Source organism: Lepisosteus oculatus, chromosome 16, assembly GCF_040954835.1.
Source record: "Lepisosteus oculatus isolate fLepOcu1 chromosome 16, fLepOcu1.hap2, whole genome shotgun sequence".
Classification (NCBI taxonomy): Eukaryota; Metazoa; Chordata; class Actinopteri; order Semionotiformes; family Lepisosteidae; genus Lepisosteus; species Lepisosteus oculatus.
In genome coordinates, this window is record NC_090711.1 from 3,834,754 (window position 1) to 3,852,370 (window position 17,617).

At 41.3% G+C, this 17,617-nt stretch overlaps 1 protein-coding gene across 1 annotated transcript; it reads left to right on the plus strand.

Annotated features, from left to right (window-relative positions):
* Window positions 1-484: 484 nt before the first annotated feature.
* On the plus strand, window positions 485-17,542 carry tm9sf4 (transmembrane 9 superfamily protein member 4). Its single transcript, XM_006639627.3, has 18 exons — window positions 485-568; window positions 4,942-5,049; window positions 5,241-5,340; window positions 5,950-6,118; window positions 6,477-6,615; window positions 7,038-7,161; window positions 7,847-7,971; window positions 8,562-8,673; window positions 9,707-9,777; window positions 9,976-10,108; window positions 10,354-10,435; window positions 10,591-10,666; window positions 10,895-10,978; window positions 11,540-11,715; window positions 11,980-12,043; window positions 12,577-12,696; window positions 13,306-13,395; window positions 14,048-17,542. The coding sequence occupies exons 1-18, from the start codon at window positions 536-538 to the stop codon at window positions 14,195-14,197; spliced, it is 1,956 nt and encodes a 651-aa protein (XP_006639690.1). The 5' UTR covers window positions 485-535; the 3' UTR covers window positions 14,198-17,542.
* The last annotated feature ends 75 nt before the right edge of the window (window positions 17,543-17,617 follow it).

Below are 17,617 nucleotides of genomic sequence, written 5' to 3' on the forward strand. Positions count from 1 at the left end.
AATCTTCAAAAGGATTAATGGGTACGTTACTAGAGCTGGACACATGCAGACTGTGGATTTGCAGTTTGTTAACTACTCTATATTCTTGAACCACAGGAAGCATAACTATTACTGTCCTGTCTCGAGTTGCCGTTAATCATATTGTAGTAATAAAGGCAATTACGTTTCTTTGAGATCGTGTGTGGCTAAAATAGTTTAATTTTAAAGAATGCAAGTGGGTTATCCTCGACAGAAAGCAGTAAACCGATGGAAGTCTCCTTGAAATGTTGAGCACTACTCACTAACAGCGCCACTTTCCTAAATAGTGTATTCATGACGTGGAGTTTATCCGCATGTTAATATCTCAGCATTGATTTCATGTTAGAACTCTTGCAACATCAGGTATTGAAAGGTCAACAAAAGCCACTGTTTTGGTTTCAGGCATAAATACTACTGCTTCCCGGTTCGTTGTCTAGAAACCGAGGGAATCTCCAATTACCTCCCTACCGGGTCCGGGCTCGTTCATTGGTAAACCCCGCTTCCGCTGACGTCACGAATGACACGTGTATTCAAGATGGCGGCGGCGATGGTGAGTAGAAACGAAAAATTTTAATTTCTTTTCTTCTTATTCGTCTCTCACGGATCGGTAATTGGCAAGGTCACCTCGTGACAGCATTTAGCCGTAAACCGGGAACACTCGGAGGCACTTGGATTTCTGTTTTAAGACGTTTAAGATCATTGTTTGGATTGGGAGGCCGATTGCTTCCTGTGTGTACTGTGGTCTTCATTGGACCTGGAGTTTTTTTTTAGGACTGGGAAGCCGAAAGATGAATAAATGGTCTAAGGAAATATTGGCAACAGTTGTTTGAGTTTCAGATTCGTCTCCACAGCTAGCTGTATGTATTCTGGTTGTTAGTTTAAACATTCGTCAATTTATTGTATCAAAATGATGTGAGTGTCCATACGGTTTGGATTTTATATTTTATCATTTCGACTTATTCGCCTTAACTGCGGTTTTGGTATTTAAGGTGTTGCTTTGCCTTACAGTAATAATCTGACACGCATGTATCCACATATACAGCCGTGTATTGCAGTGTTTTGTTTCGTAAATGGAAGCTAATGTCGTCCAACTGGATTTCTTCGTTTATGAGGTATAGCTGTAACCACCGCCAGAGATGAATCAGGCTTCTGTTGGGGTTTTATTCCTTAATGTTCTGCTGGTGTGGCAGATGAACAGGTAGTGGATGGAAAAATTACAACACCAGACTTAATAAGACATTTGCCATCACAGGTGTCGGTATGGCCTGTATGTGCCGTGGCATAGAGTCTGCCGGTGTCTGGGATTCTTCGGGGGGGGCATGGCTCCATGGCTCCATGCTTCCACAAGGGTCAGCTGATCCCATCAGTGTTCGCCCGGGTTCAGATGTGGTGATGGAGAAGTCCATATGGATATGGACATATGCATGATATCAGCGTCAGGCTCATCAAACCACTGGGCAAGCACTCTGTGGATGGGGGCTTCGTCATCCTAAAAGACACCCCTTCCCGGCAGGAAGGAGTTTTTACAAATATTTGGTGAAGATGATCCCTCATTAAGTGAGAGAGTTTAACCTTGACTTCTAAGGGAATGAAACCATTCCAGGAAAAGGCACCCCACAATGTTACAGAACCACCATCTGGCAGAGCAGATCCTCTCCACCATTTGTCAAGAACATAATGAAAGATCATTCATCTGAGCATGTCACTTTTCTCCACTGCTCAGACGTTCATGGCCTGTGCTTTGTTTGCACCACTGGAAGGCGCCAGGATTGATGAGCCATTTGAGCACTGCAGTCGCATCTACAGTACCCTGCTCTGTGGAGTTCTTGACAGACTGTTGTTGATAAAACTGGCTGCTGATGCCCCCAGGGTGAAATTGGCAGAGAGTTGAGCTGCAGCTGCTCGTCTGTTTTGCATTTCCCTTTGAACTAAGCCTCGGATCTCACAGAGTCTGTGTTTCCGCCCACTGATGCCCTTTGCTGCTGATGTCTTCCCCTTGGAGTTCTACACCTTAAGCCACTGCATGTGAAACATCGGCCTTTCCTCTTAAGGCCAAGCCAGCTGTAATTATAGTCAGGCAGGCCTGTCCGGCTTTCTTATACATGACCCTAAGCATGTTTGCTTAATCAACCCATGAGCCACACCTGTGTGGAAGCCTCTACTTTCAATATACTTAATGTCCCCCATTTACCCAGATCTTTCATGTTTTGTCCACTATCTTAATTTATCCACAGTATAATTTTAAATATAAATAATATGAATGAAACGCCATTGAGTGATCGTTTGTGTCATATAGGCATGAAAATGTATTTAGAAACCCTCTGTCTCTTAAGATTCCGAACTGTTAATGTAGGAGATCCCTGGTCGATGTGTGGATGGGCCCCAAGCTACAGATATTTCTTTGAGATATGCAAAAAGTATATTATGTGGAAAAGAATAACAGCAGTCTGGTTTAGGTATTAACTTGTCACACCACAGTGACGCCTGCTGATCAGCTTGCTAGCCTACAGCCAGGCTGAGATAAAACCTGGGTTGACAAATAAACTACAGTAGTTGACCTATTTCTAAACATTTTGCAAAGCAGTTATTCTGAGGAGTTTCATGTGAAGGTGTGCACAGTACTGATGCTTCCATAGCCCCAGTAAAGTAACTGCAGTGTGTTAAAGAATAGTTCGGTTTTATCTGCACGGTTGCAATCCTTAATTTTAAAAATGTTTAATTTTAAAAATGGGCAATCAAGAAGAAACCACAATTACATGACTTGTGTTACATCAAGGTACAGGGTTGTCTGTCAGTGGGTGTCAAGTAAAAGTTTATATATACCGATATAAAAGTTGAATTTATTGTATCGTTTTGTGTAGATTCAAAAATAAAGTCTGAATGTATACATGTTTGTTTTTTTTACAGTTTGGAAATGAAACTGTAAACCTTTGAAAGCTGCCACAAAATGAATCGTCAAAACACATACAACTTATGCAGAGTCAAAATGTTTAGCATCAGAGTGCATAAATGATACATTTCTGTATATTTTGACTGTTAATTCCCTGCTTAAGAGAAGGCTTAGTTTTATAATGTATATAAAGTTTTATAAAAATAAAGTATGAGGCCTGTGTAAATTATATTCTTTGTACGTGGATTGTACTGAGGGTAAGTTGATGTGGTTATCTTTAATATTGGGTTTGTATTGAGGTCTCAAGCAAGAAATAAGAAATTAAAGAATGGGGTGAATTTCAAGGACTGTGCTTTTCAAAAATTATAAAAGCAGCTTTGTTTGAAGCTTCCCTTCTTCCCTTTAGAAGTTTAATTTGTAACTAGTCAATCAGCCAGTAGTGACCACAGGTTAAACTTGTGTTGAATCAACCAATGAAACAAAAGCATGAGCTCTAGTACTGTAGGAGATGCATGGTGAATTTTTGTTTGCACAAGGCGAAGCAGATGGGGAAAAATGTTTGTTTAGGGGAATGAAGTGTCAGGTAGTCTTTCTTGGCGAAAGAATCTGATTTATGCCAGTCAATGCACTAAGCTTTGCGAATGGTTCTGGCATGTGTTACCCCAGTCAGTGCACTAAGCTTTGCGAATGGTTCTGGCTTGTATTACCCCAGTCCTTGCACTTAGCAGTGATAAGGGTTCAGGCGTGTATTACCCCAGTCAGTGCACTAAGCTATGATTGTTCTGCGAAGGATGAGTGGTGTCCTCTTCTTTCTTAAAATCTCTTAATGAAATGTGGAGGGGGGGGGGGGTATTTTTGCCAAGCAGGGCACTTATGGATCATTTTGAATAACTTATATTTCTGTTTATTTAAATCCTATTCCCTCGGCTGTCATTTGGATCACTCACAGAACGAATTAGAGAAAGAACCAAGACAGGCCTCATTCACTTCCTTCAGAGCTACACAGTGTGCATCACAGTGTTTTAGTCAAAACACCAAGGAGAAGAAAGGAGAAAAACGTGCAGAAGCAAATGTAATAATCCCAGCCAAACACAAGAAAAGTAGACTTTGTCCAGCTCCTCAGACTAGTCTTATCTGCTGCAGTTTGCAAAGAAAACCCAGTTGTTGAGAACGGAGACAGATCAGTGAGTAACTGCCCTTTTGGGGATAGCAAATAAGGATTTAGGTTCCAACTTCCTGTTGAGTGAGGATGGATAAGCCTATAAAAAAGAAGACAAGTTGGAGCAGCTCTGAAATTTTGTTAAACATGCTCAAACTGTTTTTAAAGATTTCAATGAGATTGTTAAATCTGTGATGTTTATTGAACATTCTTCACCCAAGCAAACACTATTGAAGGTTTTGGGTGTTCAGGCTAAGATGTCAATATGCTGCTTTAATGGAGTTTAGGAATTGATATATATGCCAACATATCTATTAATGTTTTGGTGGGTTTGACCATTTTCAAAAATCTGTTTTTGTTGTACTGAAAATACAGAAACACGTCCTCACCTTGCAAACTTAATTTTGTTTAAGCCAACTTTTATACCTGTTAATTACTGTGTCAGTTTGAGGAGAGCTTGGGGGCGTCGCCAATATAAATGATTTCTGTCATTGATCTGTTTGTGTTTGTGAGCCTGCATGTGTGGATGAGTCATGAAATTAAAGACATTTTGAAGCACTTAATATAGTTAAGGAGGGGGGATATGCCTTTTTATAGCCTTTGGATACAAATAACAGGATGTTTTCTGAAAATAATTTGTAGTTCTTAATTGATTGTGGCTGTGTTTTACTTTCAAAAAGTGAAGAGCATATATTAAATTGTTAAGCACTTATCCATAACTGCTTTGCTGAACAGGTTAGTAAATTAGTAGGTTAGATATAGATTAAAAATCTGGTCTTTTGTGGACTGTGTACATATAAAAGGTTTCAGTTTGTCCTGTTCTTCAAGATGACCAGTCAGGCCCCATTACAAAAAGCTGTATCTTCTGTTTCAGGAAACATGGCTGTTCGTGCTGGTGTCCATTCTGCACACTACCAATTCCTTCTATGTGCCTGGAGTTGCGCCAATAAACTTCCACCAGAATGATGTTGTGGAAATCAAGGTAAACTGTTAAACTTTCGAATAAGAAGGCAAAAGGGAATAATCTTCATTTCCGACAGTTTAACCCTGAAGATGGCCTTGGTGTTGTAAAGTTGTCACAGTGAGCGCCGTGTTCCCTCATTCTGTGTGTTTCCTTGGGATTTGGCTGGCGTGTAAACAGGACTCATGGCTCTTTCTTTCCGGTGTCCGCAGGCTGTTAAACTGACGAGCTCCCATACCCAGCTGCCATACGAGTATTACTCCCTGCCATTCTGCCGGCCGGACAAAGTCGTTTACAAGGCCGAAAATCTGGGTGAGTTCGTTTGTGTGCAGGCACACCCGGGGAGACGCAGCCCATGCCAGGTTGTCCATGGTGATTGCAGCTGTTGCCCTGCAATATACTGGCCCAGGATTGCGCTCCATGAGTTATTTTATAGAGATTTCTCCGAACTATCCAAACATCTTTTGAGTACTCTAGCAGAAATCCTGAAAACCTTCTGCAACAGAATTGTTAAGTTAAAAGGGCATGTCAATAACCCTGATCAAGGTAAAAGAGCTGCATTGTGTTTTTGACATGCTGGGTCATTTCTTAAATTACCGTGTTATTATTAGCATGCAGTGAAAGTTCCGTTTCTTGGCACATGGGTATCGGTACTGAGCTCGTGCTGGTTTTCTTTTGCTCTGGCAAGTTTCCGCTTCACACCTTACAATTCCTCTCTTAACTGCTCAGCTGAGTGACTTGTTAATAAAACTGGAAACAGCCAGCTCGCAAGCACCGTGTGACGGACGGGGCGCCGTGTAAGGCTTTTCACGAGAGGTGAGGAGAGAAGGTGCGTCCCGCACTCTGCAGTGTTGTCCTGAGAGCGGGTTGGTTTCAGCGCCAGTCGGGCTCTACGGTGCTAAGGGTGGCTGTTTCACACAGGGGAGGTGCTGAGAGGGGACCGCATTGTCAACACCCCCTTCGAAGTTCGCATGACCAGCGAGAAGAAGTGTGAAGTTCTGTGTGACAGACCCAAAAAGCCTTTGAAGCTTTCCGTAGAGGAAAGCAAGCTGATGGCGGAGCGCATCAAGGAGGAGTACTACGTCCATCTGTAAGTAAGAAAGCTGTGATTGCTACCCTGCTGGCCCTCGATGTCTCACTAGGGAGGAGAAGATAGTTCCACTGTGCCAGCACTTGTAGCAAAACTTCTGTCTTTGGCAGTGGAGGCATTTTAAATTGAGCTCGTCTTTAAAGTGCTGCTGCAGCTTAAGAGAGCACTGACATCTGTCCTTCACTCTGAAGATCATGCCTGTTCAGTGTTGCAGCTTTCAGACATGTTTGTATGAATCAGTGTGTGTGGTTATTTGGGCCCATTGCACAGAACCTGTTGCCTTCATTCCCTCTTACCCCTCTGTCAATGGCATGGTGCTGTTCTCCTTCAGCTGGTTTGCTCTGTTGCGCTGTTCCAGCATCGCAGATAACCTGCCAGTGGCCACACGACTGGAGGCCTTTGCAGAGGGGGAAGGTGATGAAGAGCAGAAGAAGGACACGCAGAAAGATGTGCAGTTCGAGCATGGCTACAGGCTGGGCTTCACACAGAAAGGCAGAGTACGTGTCTGGGGCTGCAAAATGTATCATCTGCGTTAATTGTATTCCCTTGTGTCTGAAAATCATTATTACCTACTCAGAGCTACAGGACATGCATTTAAAACAAATGTACTAAGTGCAAGACTGCAACTTTTAAGCCTGTTTTGATAAGACAGCTGGAAAGTTTACGTTGTGCTCCAGCACAGGCTTTGCATACTTAACTGAACTTCTTTCATTGCCTATCCCTAGTTTAAATTTTTAGAGCCTGTGTTTAAAACACCCACCTTTATTTTTCACTTCATGTTGTGTAAACCCTTTGCTCGGCAGATGCCTAGGTTTGTGAAAGCCCTGCGCAGTCACATGGCACTAGTACAGGAACCCAGAGTGTTAAACTGCAACCACTGCGACAGATTCTTATCTCTGAGCTGTCCACATTCTTTCAGTTCTTCCTGCACAACCACCTGTCCTTCGTCCTGTATTACCACAAAGAGAAGGTGGAGGAGGAAGAGGAGCCCAATTTCAGAGTGGTGCGCTTCGAGGTCATCCCCCAGAGTGTCGCCCTGGAAGGTAGACTCTCCTGCGCAAGTGACTGCTTCTCCTGCTGCTAGCACAAAAGCAAAAGAAATTCTGTCACTTGCCAGTCACGTTTGCGTTTACTGCAAATGTTTTGCAAGGTTTTTTGCTACAAAAATGATAGTAATAGAAATAGACATTAAAAAATAGGTTAAAGTGTAAAATGCATTTAAACTTTGTGTAGAGGTTTTGTTTTTCTGCGCATGATCTATTTCTTCAACTCCTGTTTCTGAAATTCTACCATACAATCTTTCCGTCACCTTCTTTGTGTTCCTCTTGTTTTTACTGCAAGTCCACGCCCTTAACCACATTGCAGGGTCCATATGGCATTGCTGTAATGCCACAGTCCTATGTGTGTGACCACCCTAGTAATAAACTGCACTTGCTGTTGAAAAAAATACAATAAATTGTAAGAGTGTTTCAGCTATGGCCTTTTTAACTATCCACACGATCTGCTGCTGTCGCACAGACACAGCAGTAACAATGACAGCATTAGTTGTGCTGTGGTCCACTGAGCACCTGTTCAGGCTGTTTTAGTAGACTAAAAAACTAAACAGAATTAGTCATTGTACCCGATGCTAGTTCTGCATAGGATAAGCTAGTGCTGTTATTGCTAGGTTTTATACCTGAAGAGTCTCAGAGTAGTAGACATGATTGGACTCCGTCTTGTCCTCTTCAGACCTGAAGACAGATGACAAAGGTACCTGCACTCTGCCTGAGACCAGTGGCAATGGTTTTGCTGCCCAGGTGATAGACCCTGCGAAGGAGAATGAGGTTCTCTTCACTTACTCTGTCCACTGGGAGGTAAGAGGGCCGCCGAAACACATTGAACACTGATCAAGCTGAGGGAACATGATTCCTCGAAATTCCTTCAAGGAACATGATTCCTTGAAGTCTTTATAATCTATGTTTTTCTGTCGTGGCACTTCTCTGAACTCATCGGCAGGCAGTACTGATCAAATGTTCCAGCTGAGGCAAAAATCACTATTTGCAGCTCAAATGTGACCAATCCTATTAAGTTTGTGAGTTAAAGCTGCATCAGCGGCCTCCTCTGCACACCTCTGGGCAATTTCTCAAACATTATTATATCAGTTTTAAAAAGGTTGAGTTTGCCATGAACTGAGTCTTCCTGCCTTGGGCTGTTCTCAGCAGGGGTTGTGAATCTGTGACCTCAACCTCAAAAGAGGCTGCCTCTGCACAAGATTAGTTGGACTGGAAAATAACTATTAACAGGCATATCATATATATATATGCTGTCAGTATTAAAATAGCAAAAATGCAGATTTAAACTGCTTTGTAAGAGAAGCATTTCAGAGACTAAACCGTGATGGTGCCCCTGCTTCTCTTGGTCATGTTACAACACACCAGGTCTTCTTCTGTCTTGTGCTCCACAGGAGAGTTCTGTGAAATGGGCCTCTCGCTGGGACACTTACCTCACCATGAGTGATGTTCAAATTCACTGGTTCTCTATCGTTAACTCTGTTGTCGTCGTCTTCTTCCTGTCAGGTAAAGGGCGGCGTTGTCTGTTACTTTTACTGTTAAATGGCTGTCCATTGAATATGAAATTTTATAGAGAAAAAAATTCAGGGTATCATACCCAATATAGTGCTGCACCTTTCTGGTTTTTCTTCATTATCCCAAGTCTCTCAAACTCATGGCATATTGTACCGTGCACATGTGTACCTTTTTCTCTGATGGGGTGACATCAGTCAATGTAAAATTACCTTCTGCTACACGGATTACGCCTGTGATTTGCAGCAGTCAGCAGTTCACTTCCCTGTTTTCCAGTGGTCCATACTTTGATTTGGTACAGAGAGGGCTGGAAGTGAATTGGCCAGGCCACTGGTCAGATGGGTTGGCCACTGAACATATTTTGTCACACCTTAAAATCCACTGGCCTGATGCATCTCTCAAGATGTCTTTTAATGTAATAAAATTATACTGTTTCTCACACGAAAGGAAGAGGAAAACAAAAATACTTAAATATCTGAGAATTAATCATCTGCATTTGAGATTCCTAATGACTGCACTAGACTTGGAGTGATAGAAATCCTCCTACCCACAAAAACGCCAGAATGTTGGGTTGTTCCCTTCTCATATTCCAGGGATTACAAAACAACTGCAGTTCTGTAGTCATGTTGCATGATCATTTCATAGTATTATTATTTTATACACTCTACATCTAATTCAGACTATTTTGCATGCAAGACTATGCGCTACCATTTAGTCAATAATAGCAATGTCAGTGCCTCATTTTGCTAAGCTTGTGGGTTATAGCAGTAGTCACTAAGAATGCATGGCTTTACCTTGTACAGTACGAGGAAGAACATGGGCTGCCTCTGGAATTAATGCTCTGGTCGCTCAAGATTTGTTTTACTTACAGACAGTGAACATTAATTGCCATTCGGTAAATGTCACAGAATATTTTGAATAACTGGATCTTAAATTTATTGTGCAAATAATTTATTCATATCCGTGCTTCCGATGTCAAAAGGGCTTTGGAAAATAAATTAATGCGATAATAACTTTGTTTTTTCAGGCATTCTGAGCATGATCATCATCCGAACTTTGAGGAAGGACATTGCTAATTACAACAAAGAAGATGACATTGTAAGTAATATCAAGTGTGGGAGACTTTAGTGAAAACCTTTCCTGTCCTTTTGTTTTCGTGTGTTGTGTTTATTAGAGAAAGTGACCCTTGATGAGATTGCACAAGACATAGAGATTAAAGCTGTTCCAACAATTTTCTGATCAGTTTATTGTCATTTCCTTCTTCATGGTAATTTTACTTTTACTTATCCCTCTCAGGAGGACACAATGGAAGAATCAGGCTGGAAGAATGTTCATGGTGACGTGTTCCGCCCACCCCAGTATCCCATGATCCTCAGCTCTATGTTAGGTTCTGGCATTCAGCTCTTCTGTATGGTGCTGATAGTAATCAGTGAGTATTCTGGCACAGTAATGAGATTTAATGGTTGAATCCTTGGCAGCTACTGCTGTTTCTGATTTTCTTTCAAATGCAAAGTAGGATCACCATTACACTTTGTAGGCTGGTCTAAAAAGTGCATGGATAGATGCACTTTAAAAACAGTTGCATTAGCATTGACAAAGGCTCCTGGACCTCAAAACGACATAACTTGGTCTAATTGTCATGCAAGAGCTCACTTGGATCTGTTGTTTTTCTAGTTGTTGCCATGTTGGGGATGCTGTCGCCATCGAGCAGAGGAGCCCTGATGACAACAGCCTGCTTCTTGTTCATGTTCATGGGGTAGGCACCTCACTCTTACAATGACAATCCACGGCCTGCAAGTGCCTCACTGATTCTCAGTTGGTATTGTCTCTACCCTGACTAACCCTGTCAGGCTCTTGTGGACTGTGGCCTTCTGAGTGTGACTTTGATTATGGTTCTGTCCCCCCTGGTAGTGTGTTTGGAGGGTATTTCGCTGGCCGGCTGTACCGCACTCTGAAGGGGCACAGGTGGAGGAAAGGAGCTTTCTGCGTGAGTAACAGTCACCATTGAAATGGGGCCTTTATTATTGCTAAAGTATGCCATGTTATGAATTTGGAAATACGTTAATATGAGTCTTTCATGAATACGCTAGTGTCAGCGGCACAGATTCTTGTCCCAGTTGTTCCTCAGACTCCAGTTACGATTATCTCAGGATGATTTAGGTGAGCAAGACTCAGACTATTGCTGAAGCGTGTTTGTTTTTCCTACACCTTTCAGACTGCTACCTTGTACCCTGCTGTCGTGTTTGGGATCTGTTTTATCCTGAACTGTTTCATCTGGGGAGAGCACTCCTCTGGGGCGGTAAGGCCATGTGGAACGAGGTCTAGTGTATTTGACTTTTTACATAAGTACATAAGACAGGGCACAAAGGAGAGGGGGCCATATGGCCCATCTAGCCTTTTTGGTAGATAGTACCTAATTGATCCCAGCTTCAACAGCATGACTCCCACCAGCCTTTTTTTCTTTTTTTCTTTTCATTAGCACATGCCCTTAGAATTTCTACCAAACATTTTACAAATTTACAGATATAGTAGTTCAGGTGGGTAACTGCATCAGCATGCGTAGGCTGCAAAGGAACAAGTAATAGGTTTATTTCATGCTGAAAAAAAGAAAGAAAACACAACCTCTCACCTCTTTATTATTATTATTATTATTATTATTATTATTATTATTATTATTATTATTATTATTACTGGCTAATTGACATGCTCAAGCCTTGGTGGTGTCCAAGACGCCTCAAGAGTGCCCTTGAGATTTTTTTTTTTTTAGTCCAGCCTTTTGTTTTAGAAATCTTTAAGATCTTGTAAGTTGTCTGCTGTGTCCACTGATGTTGCACTGACGGTGCTGTGTGTCTGCTGGAAGGTGCCGTTTGTGACCATGGTGGCCCTGTTGTGCATGTGGTTTGGAATCTCCATGCCGCTGGTCTACCTGGGATACTACTTCGGATTCCGGAAGCAGCCCTACGATAACCCCGTGCGCACCAACCAGATCCCCCGACAGATCCCCGAACAGAGGTGGTACATGAACAAGTTCGTTGGGTAAGGTTAATTTAGTCACCCACCGCATGTTTCAGTCTTCAATTTGTCAGTTTGTTTCGGTGTTTAATTTTCGGCTTTGTTTTTGTTCCAGAAGCTTAGAATCTGTAGTGTTGACGTCATTACTTACTTGGCTTGAATCTGTTAGGGATAGGATCCATCCAGCTTTGGGAAATATGTGAACAGTAACATTTAAACAGGGTCATTGTATTCGATAAGTTTCTTGTCACCCGGTTCCAAAGCTTTGCTTTTTATTGGTTTTTTTAGAATTCTTATGGCTGGGATTCTGCCTTTCGGTGCAATGTTCATAGAGCTCTTCTTCATCTTCAGTGTAAGTCGGCCTGGATTTTACAACGGACTGTTGGAAAGATTCAGCTCCATTTACAACTCATACCTCAAATGGATATTAAAATGAGTCGAAAGCTTTTATAGCTGAGGTCTAACTTGGGGTAGCATGTGATTTGTAGGCAGTGTCATACTGCCTTTGGTGACTTTTTGTCTCATAACACTAATATAATATATCAGTGTCAAAAGAAAGTTGCTCATTAATCAACTCATTATTTGTTATTTTTGTAAATTTATACAGGCATAGTGTGTTTACATTGTTTTGATTCTTTGTATATAACTTTTTATTCATTTTATTTTCATTTGTGAAATTACTGTTTTATTCATTTTAGAAAATGTCTGAAATTTCCTTGGAAATATATAATTGTAAAAAAAAAAGTATTCTGGATCTCTTAGTGTCATCATCGTCATGAGCTGGAGGTCTAACCAGTTTATTCTAGAGAGGGTTGGTTTATAAAATTCTAAAGAGTGAAACCTTTTTTGACAAGTTTAACAAGTGTTCCTGTTTCCCTCCTGCAGGCCATATGGGAAAACCAGTTCTATTACCTGTTTGGATTCCTGTTTTTAGTGTTCATCATCCTGGTGGTGTCCTGCTCTCAGATCAGCATCGTGATGGTTTATTTCCAGCTGTGTGCAGAGGTGGGTTACAGTCCTCATTGTTTTCATGTGTGATCCTTAAAACCTTTCAGAATATATAGAGACACACCAGCACATCCGAAAACCCTTTTTTTTTAGTTAAGTCAGTTATTAAAGGTTAAATGACCGGCTGGACTGTGTCTGTTTTTAACCTGTTTTTATGTTCTTTATACTTCATGTCCTTGTCAGAAAACATTTCATTCATAATCACAGACCTAAGTAATGTATCAGTACTCCTATATCCACAAATTGCTAGTATTATTTAATTTTGTTTCAATCATACTATGCTTGATACTGATGTCCAAGTATTGAACACTCATCATCGTGGTAAGGGGCAATCAGGATTTCAGTGAAATAACTAGGTTAAGGCAAAGAGAGTGAACACATAATTTCTGGAGCTCAAGAGAAAAAGTACATGCACAGTGCCCTGAATCTGAGGTGAGTGATCTTTCTGAGACATTGTGGAATGTTTTCTTCAAGTCATACCAGGAGGTATTTCAGAAATCTAAATCGCTGAATGCTTCCATCTGTTGTATAGGCAAAACGTAACAAACAAAAGTTCTGAGTTGGAGATTCCGAAAGCAAAGTGTAACCACAGTTGTCTGCCTGCAGGATTACAGGTGGTGGTGGCGAACGTTCCTGGTCTCCGGAGGGTCCGCCTTCTATGTTCTCATCTATGCCATCTTTTACTTTGTTAACAAGGTAAGGCTCGTTCTCAGATAGGGTAAGTACAGGCAAGCCGATCATTCATTGAAAAATACACATTTTGAAGCTTTGCTTCTCGGCATCTGTGAAAGTTACTCTGCTGTTCTTTTACTTTTGCTTTAACGGTTTGCAGAAGCACAAATGTGGGATTTGTTGGGGGTGTTTTTCGCACCTCAAATTCTTTTTAACAGAATTTCGGTTGTTTGTGTCATAACAGGCACACTTAATCCACCCCTGTTAAACAGAATGTGTATATAACTGTAAGCTACCCAGGGATGGTCAGTAAGATCCACAGTGTGGCAGGTCTTCCTCTTTCTTCAGTTGTGAAAAAGTTGGTAAAACAAAACACGATTTCCAATTGGCTGGTACAGACTGGGGGTTCAGCTTCCTGTTTGATCGCTTAATGTTTCTAATTTGTAGATCCACTGTCCGCCTTTTTTCTCCTCATTTTCACCCCTCCGGAGTTTATGGTAACCAAGAACCCTGCTGCACTGTGAATCTCTAGAAATGGACACGATCCCTGATGCTGTTAGCTGATGTGAAGTTTTTCATTCCCCGCGTTGGTGAAAGACGACCGATTCGGCTTTGACCAAGAGTGGTGCTAAAGTAATCGTTGCCCTACTGATGTGACTTTTTTTTGTGGTTGCAGTTGGATATTGTAGAATTCATCCCGTCGCTCCTTTACTTTGGATACACAACTTTGATGGTCCTCTCCTTCTGGCTTTTAACCGGGACGATCGGATTTTACGCAGCGTACATGTTCATAAGGAAAATCTACGCCGCTGTCAAAATAGACTGATCTGTGCGGCCGGAGCGCTGACCAGAGTTTCTGCTTGCATACGGGGGTGGGGAGGGCCTTCGGCCAGAAACGGACAGCCAGACGGAACCAAATTCTCGACTTTAATTTTCCTGTATTTGCACCAGTGTTCGACGGAATCACAGAGCATGGGCAAAAGGTCATACTCAAAAGATCGGGGTGTTTTGAATGGAGAATGAAACAATTTTTAATCCGTTTTGTTATGTCTGAGTTTTAAGTTTAACATTTTTCCTTACGGAGTATAGTTTTTACAGGGTTTTGTAAATTCTCATCGTTTTCTTTTTCTGCAGCTGGGGGAGGGGCAAAGGGTCTTTATAACATAATAATAATAATGATGAAGATCATGAGCGTAACTTGGAAACAGGAAGGCAGTGGTGATATTTTTGTCCTAGAGAGATTACTTCTCATAAAATGTAACCTAGAGTGCCTGTACACTATGGGGATGTGATCCACTGATGTTGGCAGGTGATGTGTATAGGTGATCACCGTGGCTGTATAGAGACGAGGCAAGAGTGAGGGGTGAATGTGTTTTCTGTTGTTGTTTTTTCGTTCCTCTCCATTTTCATGTCTGCTGTAACGGTGTCAAGCAAATGTGCTGCCAGCGGGTTACACTGGCATCCCATGGATTTGTGCAAGTGTGTGTAAAATACAAATTTTGTGACACTATGGGTCTATCGAATTTGTTTACTTTTTGAAACAGGTGCTCCAGGGGTTAACGTTAAGCAAGTAGGTTTTTTTAAAACATATATAGAACAAAATTTACCATACATTTTAAGATTTTTCTTGTATATATACATTTTTTCAGTTTTATATACTAGATTGCGTAATGAAGATTTCAAGGCTTAATCATTGGTAAATTATTTGCAAATGTCAGACCTCATTTTCATTGGTGGTGATGCTACATGACTTTGTCTCTTCATTGGAGTATTAAAGCAGACCTCGGCTTTCAATTTCAGCTGCTGTAAAACAATCACGTTTTGTGGACTGAGAGCTACTCAGTTAAACATTAAAAACTGCTGTCAAGTGCATGAATTTCACTTACAGTTGATGGATTGGGGGTGGGGGCATGTTTAAGAAGACTGATGTAATAAATTATTATAAAACCACTTTTGACCAAACACGCAAAGGAAGCTGTTATGGTATTTTCTCTTTGTATATTTCCCTGGTTTTGTAAAGTGGAATTTCTTCATAAAAAGAGCCCCAGTTGTTCTAATTTACAGCCTGTTCCACTATGGCGGCACTGTTTTTAGCTGAAGTGATTTCCGGGTTGTAGTCCTGCATACATTAACGAGACTTCTGCATGTTTGAGGAAATTAAGTGTTATCCTGCCAGAACCATGTGTTGAAACTATTTTATTTGCATCGTGGCCTTCCAAGTGTTGCCTGTTGGCCATCTGAATCACTTATTTGAATGACGTGCAGATCAGGTTGTTTTGAACAATATTGTAATAATGACAAGAAAAGTTCCTGGCTTGTCATTACATGTTTTCCCCCAGTTATGGAGATTTAGTAACAGTCAACAGCCGGATACGTTCACTACAGGGTAAGGGGTTCAGTTTATGATCTCCAGCCATGGTTTAACAATACAAACAGGCCAAGAGACACTAAACGATGTTTTTCTCTTTGATCTGTCAACTTAGTCTTTTATATCATTTTTTGTATTGCTGTTCCTTGTTTAAGACCTTTCAAGATCTCATCAGCAAGAATGCACAGTGTTACAGGTGTGAATCAGTAAGGTTTTTGCATTGGCACAAGAGATGCCACATGAGCCCCCTAGACTCTCCAGCAGCTGTCAGTTTCTTGCTGAGTGTTCGCCGACTTGTGGCGATGTTGGAGAGACGCTCTCCCCTTCCTCCAGTTGGCGTGGTCACTCCTGCACAGTGCTGTGGAGCGTAAGGTGCTTTAAAAGACCAATGTCTCTGCAGATGGGCGCGTCTGCACAGAACCTTCTCTCTTGGAAAGGTGCTTGGTAGCGCCGCTTGAGAGATAAGTCATACAGACACTCGGCGATTCCAAATCGGTTGGGTATAAAAACAATTGGCAATTCCAAAAAAAGCACATTCACTGTGCCCTTCCCTGTTGACCAAGTGGGAGCATCTGTTAGCAGAACACATCTCTTCTCTTGTTTGCTGCGTTTTGTATGTTTGTCTGTTTCCTAAGAGAGCTGGCGGAAATAAAAAGCAAATGCAGGTTTTGAGTTGTAAATGGTTCGATGAGATATTTATGGTACCTTGGTTGTAGATTGCCTTCATCTAGGAGTTGTAGTTGAAAAGGATTGATTGAGCAAAATAAGTTGAAAGCAAATGTGATTGGTTGCTCTGAAAACCTTTACTGCACTGTTAAGTGAAAATGCACAAAAATATTTTTTTGCAACTTGCAGTGTTTCTTTTTCTCCTTAATCAGTTGGCAACTCTTCCTCCGGGTGTATCTGAGAATTTTCCTGGTTTGTGATGAACCAAATGACAAGTGAAGACTGTTCTCTTCAATCTGGGTTGCGTTGGCATGATGTTCAGCAACTAGGAACAGTCTCTGTTACTGCTGGCAGGGAGATGCAGGCTATGGAATTTTACAGCTCAGGTGTTTTGAGTGTGAAAGTCAAAGCAAAGAATATATTCCTTTTAAGTAAACATTGTACCAAAGTTATGTGCAGTTGGGTAACTTGATTTCCATCCTCCAGCAGGAAAACCTGACAGTTCAGATTCACACATGTTGATAAAGCAGGATAGTGAGCCATCAAATTAAACACAAAAATGTAATGCATGAGGTGTGAAGTGTCCTCATCACTATTCTGCTTGTTAACAGTGATCACAGAAGCAAACCAGCTTTATTGATTAAGGTTGAACATGCAGAAATGTAACTGTTTAAAATTAAAATATAGCACCCCCCTCTGCAACCTTACCAGGAAAGACATGCATTACACTTCAGCCCTGGAGTACAGAAATTCAGATGTGTTTTAGTAGGAAGAAAGCAGAAAAGATTCTCTTCAGATGCATGTGTTTTGAATCCAAGCAGAGAAGTAGTTCTGATCTCTACAGTGAGTTGAGAGCACTGTAAGTTTTCGATCGTTTTCTTTTTTGCAGCCTCTGAATGATTTTATCAGATCTGTTCTTTGGGACCTGTCACGTCTGAGTACATATATATTTTTAAAGATGTAATATTTGTGTATTTCTGTAAATAAAGGAAGCTTTGCAACATTGTTAGCTGTTCCTAGGCACCATCTGTTTTGATCATGGCATTGTTTTTGAGTCTGCATGTTCCATTTTTTTTTTAAAAGAATGTCCAGTTACATAGTGTATAAAAATAAAGTGCCGAAAAATCCAAATTTGAACCTGTGTCGCACTGTGGATTAAATGGAGTTTTGTAAGTGGTGCTCTCTGTAAAGATCGGCCCTGCTACAGAATTC

Coding starts and splice junctions, on each gene's coding strand:
- tm9sf4 (XM_006639627.3), top strand. CDS start 536: ATGACACGTGTATTCAAGATGGCGGCGGCGATG. Junction 6,119..6,476: donor GAGGAGTACTACGTCCATCT/GTAAGTAAGAAA, acceptor GCGCTGTTCCAG/CATCGCAGATAACCTGCCAG. Junction 12,044..12,576: donor AGCTCTTCTTCATCTTCAGT/GTAAGTCGGCCT, acceptor TCCCTCCTGCAG/GCCATATGGGAAAACCAGTT.